General features: G+C 41.0%; 1 protein-coding gene across 1 annotated transcript; it reads right to left on the minus strand.

Moving 5' to 3' along the window:
* Positions 1–3331: 3331 nt before the first annotated feature.
* On the minus strand, positions 3332–7059 carry LOC122543782 (trypsin inhibitor ClTI-1-like). The gene is made up of 4 exons (XM_043682548.1): positions 7003–7059; positions 6445–6482; positions 6176–6288; positions 3332–3430 (listed from the first exon to the last, which is right to left on the minus strand). Exons 1-4 carry the CDS (start codon positions 7055–7057, stop codon positions 3334–3336), a joined length of 303 nt encoding a protein of 100 aa, XP_043538483.1. The 5' UTR covers positions 7058–7059; the 3' UTR covers positions 3332–3333.
* Positions 7060–9418: the final 2359 nt, after the last annotated feature.

Here is a 9418-nt window from a genome sequence, read left to right on the forward strand (position 1 = left end):
TGAAATTTTGTCACCGGCATTAGTGGCTGTTTGCAATCTCCAACCAAGGTATAGCAACTGTGCTCCCTATCTAACAGGCCTTAAGTTGCCTCCCCAACCCACCACCACCTTCCCACTCCTTCCTTCGCCATTCCCAACTTTCAAGATGTCTGTGTTCACCTTCCACCACCCCACTGCTCCCACAGACCTCACTGAGGGCTTACAATAATCATGCCTCAAAATGGGGTTGCAGTTGGAAAATGTTTGGAAAGCACAATGTTTGGTTTTAGAAGAATAGGAAGTGATCTTTTTGAAATGAAAGATCCTAAGAGGGCTTGCACAGTGTGGCTGTGTAGCTCAGTGGTTAGGACTGCTGCTTCACAGTAGGAGGGACTCGGGTTTGATTCCAGTCTAGGGTGACTGTCTATGTGGAGTTTGCGCATTCTCCCCATGTCTGGGTGGGTTTCCTCTGGGTGCTCTGGTTTCCTCCCACAGTCCAAAGATGTGTAGGTCAGGTGCATTAGTCAGGGGTAATATAGGATCATAGGGTAAGGGAGTGGGTTACTCTTCAGAGTGTCAGTGTAGACTTGTTGGGCCGAAGGGCCTGTTTTCACACTGTAGGGATGCTATGATTGGTTGGATTCTGGGAGGATGTTTCTGCTTCTGGTAGATACAGAACTATGAGACACAGTCTAAGAATGAGAGATCTACTTTTTAAGATTGAGATGAGGAAATTTCTTTTTCTCTGGGTGTTAGTCTGTGAAATTCTCTGACCCAGAAAGTTGAAGAGATTGAGTTAATAAATTTACTAAGTCAGAGTGAGTTGGATTTTTGACAGATAAGGGAGTCAAGAGCTATGGAGGTAGAAAGAAGCATGGAGTTGAGGCCACAGTCAGAGTGATGGAGCAGAGGCAAATGATCTAACCATGCTCCTAATTCCTATGTTGCTTTGGTAGTCAAAGGGATTTGGATATCCTTGTGCATAAAACACAAACATAACATGTTGGCACTGCAAGTAATTACAAAGGCAAATATTATGTTGCCCTTTATGATAAGGAGATTGAAGTAGAATTGTAAGGAAGCATTGTTGCAGTTGTAAATGATTTGGTGAGATCACAGCAGGAGTATTGTGTACAGCTTTGGTCTCCTTACTAAGGAAAGAATTTACCTGATAAAAACCAAAAGAACTGCGGATGCTGTAAATCAGAGAAAAAGGTACAAATCACTGCAAAAGCTTCGCAGGTCAGGTGGCATCTGTAGAAATATTCCAGCAATTTCTACTTTTTTCAAAAGATTTACCTGCATAAGAGCGGGAGCAACAAAGCTTCACTGGATTGATTCCTGAGATTGGGGGTCGGTGGTTATGAGAAAGTTTAGTAGAAGGCTAGAAACAAAAAGGTTGTTTCGCCTGGCTGGAAAGGCTAAAACCAAGGGATGCAGTTCTCACGGGACAAGGGATTTGCCAAATGGAATGAGATAAGGAGAAACTCCTTCACTAAAGTTTGTGAATCCTTGGAATTCTGTACCACAGAGCCATAGATGCTCAGTTGTTGAGTATATTCAAAGGCGAGATATCTAGATATAAGCACATAGAAAGCATATATGAACACTTTTGGATTCCAAGCAACTCTTTATCCTTTCATATTTTTTAATTCATTCACAGGATGAGAGCATCACTGGTTAGGTCAGCATTTATTGTCCATCCCAGAGGGTATTCACCAGTAAACCACATTGCTGTGGGTCTAGAGTCATATGTTGGCAGGCCAGGTAAGGATGGTCATTTATTTCCCTAAAGGACTTTAGTGAAACAAATGGATTTTTCCAACAACTAACAGTTGTCATTAGACTCTCAATTCCAGATTTTTTTAATTGAATCCAAATTCCATCTGCCCTGGCAGGATTTGAACCCGGGTCCCCAGGACATTGCCTGGTTCTCTGGATTAACAGTGCAGTGATAATACCATTAATCCATCACCTCTCTTTAATAGGATGTGGGTATTGCTCACAAGACCACTGTCAGCATTTGTTGCACAGCTCTAAATTGCCCTTGAATTGAATAGATTACTCAGCCATTTCAGAGGGCAGTTAAGAGTTAGTCACATTGCTGCGTGTCTGGAGTCACATGTGGGCCAGGCCAAGTAAGAACAATGGGCTTTCCTTCCCCAAAAGTGACACGCTAGTGACACAGACAGGAGTTTACGATGGTCGATGATAATCAGTGATCACTGTTACTGAGACTAGCTTGGAGGTGTCGATGTTAGACTGGGGTGGGCAAAGTTAAAAATCACACAACACCAGGTTATAGTCCAACAGGTTTATTTGGAAGCACTAGCTTTCGGAGCGCTGCTCCTTCATCAGGTGGTGAGTGGCGCTCCGAAAACCAATGCTTCCAAATAAACTTGTTGGACTATAACCTGGTGTTGTGTGATTTTTAACTGAAACTAGCTTGTTATACTTCAGATTTATTATTGGATTCAAATTCCAATCATGTTCTGAGAGTATTAGCCTGGTCCTGTGGATTATCAGTCCAGTGGCAGCAGTGTGTTGCCACCATCTCCCCCAAGAAGTGGAATGGGCATGTGCAGTTGAAGTTAAAGCAATGTCTTAATACAGGGGAGAAAGTGAGGACTGCAGATGCTGGAGATCAGAGCTGAAAATGTGTTGCTGGAAAAGCGCAGCAGGTCAGGCAGCATCCAAGGAACAGGAGAATCGACATTTCGGGCATAAGCCCTTCTTCAGGAATGAAGAAGGGTTATGCCCGAAACGTCGATTCTCCTGTTCCTTGGATGCTGCCTGACCTGCTGCGCTTTTCCAGCAACACATTTTCAGCAATGTCTTAATACAGGCAATGTGGGTTTGAGCAGCCATGTGACTTACTTGTGTTGAAAGCTGAAAATGTGTTGCTGGAAAAGCGCAGCAGATCAGGCAGCATCCAAGGAGCAGGAGAATCGACATTTCGGGCATGAGCCCTTCTTCAGGAATGAGGAAAGTGTGTCCAGCAGGCTAAGATAAAAGGTAGGGAGAAGGCACCTTTTATCTTAGCCTGCTGGATACACTTTCCTCATTCCTGAAGAAGGGCTCATGCCCGAAACGTCGATTCTCCTGCTCCTTGGATGCTGCCTGCCTGCTGCGCTTTTCCAGCAACACATTTTCAGCTCTGATCTCCAGCATCTGCAGTCCTCACTTTCTCCTACTTGTGTTGAAACCCCACTTGCTCCAGAGATGTGTAATAACACCTCTGTATGGTTTGATTAGAAAGTATCTATTTGTAATAATTAAACATCAATACATTATTCAGCTGAAATGTAACTTTATTTCATATTCAACAAATTGCATGACTCTTTAAAATATACTTCAGTATGTTTTTCTAGATCGGTTTAGTTTTTGATTTGATCGAGTTTCAGTACCACACTGTCCTTCATGCAAAATTTTAACCTTAAAACCAGTTCCCCTGAAATAGAATGAAAATTTCAGTTAATCAGGGGTCCATCTATACCTCCATTCAGGCACTGCTACCTCCTTCCTGTCCTGAAAATATGTTTTACATTGTAAACTTACTGTTAAACATACATGAATATAGTGACAGTGGCAATGCACCTATAAGGTTGGATAAACATGAATTAATATTCACCCATACCAAACAAATTTACAATTTTATTGATCAACATTTGTCATATCCTGGGATCTATCTTTAACAGAAACAGAACTGGACCAGCTCTTTAAATACTGTGCTTACAACAGCAGGTCAGGGCTCTTAGTTCTGCAGCAAGTAATTCACCTCCAATCTCCCAAAAGCTGTCCACCATCAACAAGGTACAAGTCTGGAGTTTCTGCAGCTCTTACTACACTCAAGAAGCTTAGCCATCCAAGACAGATTAAGCCATTTGATTGGCACCCTATTCACTGCATTCAGAATTCCCTCTCTTTACCATTGATGCTCCACCATCAATGCTCAGTAGCAGTAGTGTATACCATCTACAAGATGCACTGTAGGAATTCACTAATGCTTCATCATCAACCCTTTTCAAACCCACAACCTCTAATGTCTAGAAAGATAAGGGCAGGAGATGTATGGGAATGTCATTGCAAGTTCCTCTTTCAAGTGACACACTATCCTGGATTGGATCTATGTTGCTGTTTCTTCAGTGTCCCTGGGTCAAAGTCCTACAACTACCTTCCTAACAACACTGAATGTTCCTATACAACATGATCTGTCATGGATCAAGAAGGCAGCTCAACACCACCTTCTCCAGGGTCACTTAGGGATGGGCAATAAATGCTGGGCCAACCAGCAATGACCGCATCTCAGGAATGAATTAGACAACCTTTCCAAAGCCAACCTTGCATCAGTCTCAGCAAGTAAGTCACAAAGATGGTTAAATGTGTATTTTCTGCTGGACCATCTATTTGGTCCCAGGTATCTAGTTTCTTATCATATCTATCAGGCATTCTTAGAAACAAAATACATTAGGGTGGTGATGTCTGGAGGTAAATGTTCCTTTCTACCTTTAGAGGACCACTCTACTTATAAAAGAATGTGGCATATTTGCTTATTTACGTAGTTGAATAGCATGGAAACAGACTAGGTGATCTGAATAGTCTTTGCTAGTTTTTATGCTCTGTTGAAGCCTTCTGTCATCCCCACTTCATCTCATCTTATCAGCATAACCTTTTACTCCTTTCTTCCTGATGTGCTTATTAATTTCCCATTAAATTCATTATGCTGTTAACATCAATCATTGAGATAAAGGTTCTTCCCACTTTCTGTGTAAAGAGGTTTCTCTTGAATTCTTGATTGGATTTATTAGTAGCTGTCTTAAATTTATGGTGCTAGTTTTGTTCTCCCCGCTAAGTAGAAGCATTATGTCTACTTTTTAAAACCATTTGATAATCATAAAGATCTGCAACATATGATCTGTGGATGTCCACCGAGTTTATGTTTTACTCTTCAAATTCCTGAGCCATTCAGATTGCCAACTTCTATCTTCCAGTTCTAAATCCAGTTGAAAATTCTCCTGTAATAGTTTTGTTTTGGTTCACTTGGCTTTTATAAAGGAACTTTGCTGAGCTAACTGTGATGAAGAAAATTACAATGATTATGGCTGATGTCATCTTTGGCTAACATCATTTTCATTGTCTTTGAATCTCAGTTTGAGCCCACAACAGAATCCACACCCTGTTTCTTTCAACTTACAAAGATGGACCTGCTGGTCAAGAAAGCAAAGGGGGAAATGTGAGAGTTACTTATGGGAAGAATGAAGGTTGAAGCCACTATAGATAAGAGGTGTTAAATTACGGTTAAACTTGTAAGCAATTTTAAAAATCTATTTCTTAGGAGCAGTAAAAGAAGCAAGATTTTCATTGCTCCATCAAAGGTCAAGGAGATCAGGTTTTAGTTATTTAATCATTGTCACAATGTGTCCTTGGTGTGGGTGGTAATTGAACATGGTAATTGAGCATTATTTGCACAGCATTTGTAGGAGAACGTGATAATGCAGTAAGTCTGTCAATATTGTCATAAATATTGGTACAGTAACATTACACAGGATTCTTTAAAATATGAATAATTCTGCAGAGCTATAAGGGAAGAGTAGGAGTGCCGGCCAATAGGATAGCTCTTCAAATGAGTCAATACCGGCATGATGTGCTAAAGGGAACCTTGTGTCTATAATTCTATATTAGATTTAAGAATTGTTTCCATATTAATGGTTTTTAAATGAATTTCTTAACATTTTGAAGTGCATGCATGCCCAATTGCAAAAACCATTTGATCATCAGCTGTTCATTCATTTCCCCTAGAGTAAATTCTTTTGCTTTGTTCCTACTGGTGTTGTATAATTTTGTGGGAAATGGTGGCTCTTCAGTAGTTTGCGCAAATAATTGTTGTTTTTGTATGAGCTGTGATAGTGATCATCAACAGGCTGCTTTATATGAGGAGAAACCTAATTGAATTTCAATGCAAAGCCACTAGAGACCTTAGCACAGGCTAGGGATCTTCCTCAATGCAACACAAGTAGTAACCTTCCAACAGGGGACTAAGATCAGCTGTATATTGTTATAAAAGACAGCCAAAATATAAAACTCCTCATGATTCCTTTATTTGTCTTAGATATGGATTTTTTTGCTTGATTCACTGACTTAGTTCATAATATAGATCTTCACTAAAATGATTCACTAAGATTATAAAGACACTTACCAGTTATATAAACACAGATAACAAAGGTTTGTGTAAGTCACACTGTTTGTGCCACACAATGGTTGTGAGTACAGGGGACAGACTGGGTGATATGGGAAATCTTGACATTTAGGCTGTGGGAAATGAGATCAATAGATTAGAATTCAGAACGGTAGAATGGTCATTTAAGAATGTAAGAAGCAAGCACAGCAAATTAATGGGATATTAAACTGAAGTAAATATGCAGCAGTGGGGATAATGCAGAAGATATAAAGCAAGCATGGGAGCACCTCAATACCAGCCAACGTCCGAGTTGCAGTGGCCACATCTGAAATTTAAAAAAACACACGCTTCATTCATTGAATTCATTAACTTTTTTTTTCAGCAAAAGCCTTTATAAAGTTATGGAAATTGTACTAAAACAATGTCACATGCTTTAATTTTATTGAAGTGTCAAAAGGTTCTGATTATCGCAAATAAGAATGATTAGCACCTGATAGCCAGCAACTATCTGTTAACTTGTCCATCCTTTTAAAATTCTGAGAATCAATTAGTGCATATGGAATGAGATTAATTCATCAGTTCTAACCACAGTAATGTAATCTTGTAAAACTCTTCCTGCAATATCAACATTTCCCATACTTCCTCATCTATTGCCATCAGAAAGTTTCAGATGAAAATGGTTTAAATTGAATCATTATAAACTTATAATTGAAAATTTTCAAATCCTATCAACGCAGCATTTTAACAGTTTCCCAATGATACCTCAGATGATAGTTCATTCCCTGAGTTGTACCCAACAAGCATGGCGTGATAATACATACTATAAAGGTATAAATATCACTCACAATTGAAGAGAAAAGTCACAGTCTTGATGATAAGAAATACTCCATCCATCTTCATGGTGAAATGGGAAGTGGTTTAAAACAGCTCATGCAGTTGGTATTTATGTAATCACACATCTTGACATGCACATATCACTCAGTACCCTGAGAGCCACCTGCTTTATGCCTTGTGAATAGAAGACTAAATGTTGCTTTTCAGTACCTTTCAAAGAATTATTCACAGTACATTAAACTCAAGCTGGTAGCTGTGTGAAATTCCAATCATAGCCATTAAGTCAGAGAGGTCTACAGCACCGGAACAGTCCCTACGATCCATCAAACCTATGCGCCTCAGCACCGACTTGGACTCTAGCCCTCAGCATGGACTGTTATACTGGACCCCACCAACCTGTCTTTCAGCCCAGCATGACAATATTTCAGCCCAGCGTGATGTCCTCTTGGCCTGGCATAGCGGTCTTCTGGGTAAAAACAATGACTGCAGATGCTGGAAACCAGATTCTGGATCAGTGGTGCTGGAAGAGCATGATTTTGCCTGTCTTCGGATGCTGCCTGAATTGCTGTGCTCTTCCAGCACCACTGATCCAGATAGCGGTCTTCTGGTCTGGTGTGGTGACCTTTCAGCCCAGCATGGTGGTTTCTCTGCCTAGTATGATGGTTTCTCTGCCAGTATGGCGGTCTCTCGGTCCGGCATGGCGATCTTCCGGCCCAGTGTAGCAGACTCTCAGCAGTCCATGGCACTCTTTCAAAAGTCTGTGACAGTCTTTCAGTCCTGAGTGGCCTCAGCGTGGACGTTCGGCCTCAAGGTGATTCCAGAGTGGTCTGTCATCTCAAGGTGATGCCCGGTGCTGTCTGGAGTCAAGTCCCGATGCAGACTGGAGGCTAGGTACCAGCATGGATTGAGTTGGGGTGTTTGTTGTTCTGAACTTTTTATTTCTTTATTTTCTAATTTATTCTTACAATCTGTAATGCTGGACCCTTGATTTCTTTATTTTTCTAAGTTTTTTTCCTGAAACTTATATTGAAGAATCTGTACCTCGGTACCTTGTACCTAAGATGGCACCATAAGTGGCAACTTGTAATTGAGTACCCGTGACAATAAAGCAAATTTAATTTAGTTCAACAGGAAAAGTTTCTTCCAGTTGACCCTATTTATGTGCCTCATAATTTCATGCATCTCAGTCTCCTCTTCTCCAAGGAAAACAACCCTAGTCTATCCAATCGCTCTTCATTACTGAAACTCCAGCTCAAGCAATATCCTGGTAAATATCTTGTGCACCCTACTCCGGGGCTATCACATCTTCATATTATGTGGATTCCAGAACAGCACACATTACCCATAATCTACTGTGATCTAATCAGCATTTTATACAGTTCCAGCATTACCTCCCTGCTTTTAAACTTTTTGCCTCACCTGATAATGGCAAATATTCCATATGTCTGAAAACAAAAACTGCTTAAGATCACAGCAAGTCAGGCAGCATCCATGGAGAGAAAGCAAACAAACGTTTCTAGTCTAGATGACTCTTCCACATGCCTCCTTAAACACTTATCTACCTGTCGCATTACCTTAAGGGGCCAGTGGACATGGACACAAAGGTCCCAAGGTCCTACCATCATATATTTCCTTTCCTTGCTTGTCTTGCCCTAGTGCATCCCCACACACTTAACTGATTGAATTCCAATTGTTAGCACATCTGACGAGCCTTTCAATATCTTCCTGTAACCTAAGGCTAACCTCCTCACTATTTACCACCCCATCATTTTGTTTTGTTTGCAAGAACTTTAACTTTCATCTCTGACACCTGGGTTTAAATTTAGTTTGAGAAATTTAGTAACCTGTGAATTAGGAGTAGGAATAGGTCATTCAGCCGCTTGAGTTTATGCCATTATTCATGAAAATCATGATTGATCTATTGTGACCTTGAATCCACAATCCTGCCTACTCCCCTCTAACCTTTCACTCCCTAGTTAGTCAAGAATTTATCAACTTCTGCCTTAAAAATGCTCACCAGCCTGAATTGTTACTTTTTTTTGGCAGAGTGCCACTTGCATCATGTTTTTTAAAGGGTTTTGCACCATGTTGCCTCACGTGTTTCCTCGCCATAACTTAACCAAATTCATCTCATTAACTACCTCCCCCATCCCTCTGGTATCCCTCTTATCTGATTCTAGCCCCATCTTATCACGTGCCATTCCCTGAAGACATGCTACTGTTCTTTGTTATTCATTCATGGGATGAGAGTGTCACTGGCCTGGCTAGCATTTCTGCCATGGTCACCACCACCACTTCTGCCCCCACCAACACCACTCACCTGCATTTTGCTGACACGCCCCCCTCAGATCCCACTGTCACCATCCCCGCCCCCAGAACCCTGAGGGGAACACTACCCCTGCTCATGACTCCACCCCCATTCCCCCC

This window comes from Chiloscyllium plagiosum, chromosome 45 (assembly GCF_004010195.1).
Source record: "Chiloscyllium plagiosum isolate BGI_BamShark_2017 chromosome 45, ASM401019v2, whole genome shotgun sequence".
Lineage (NCBI taxonomy): Eukaryota > Metazoa > Chordata > Chondrichthyes > Orectolobiformes > Hemiscylliidae > Chiloscyllium > Chiloscyllium plagiosum.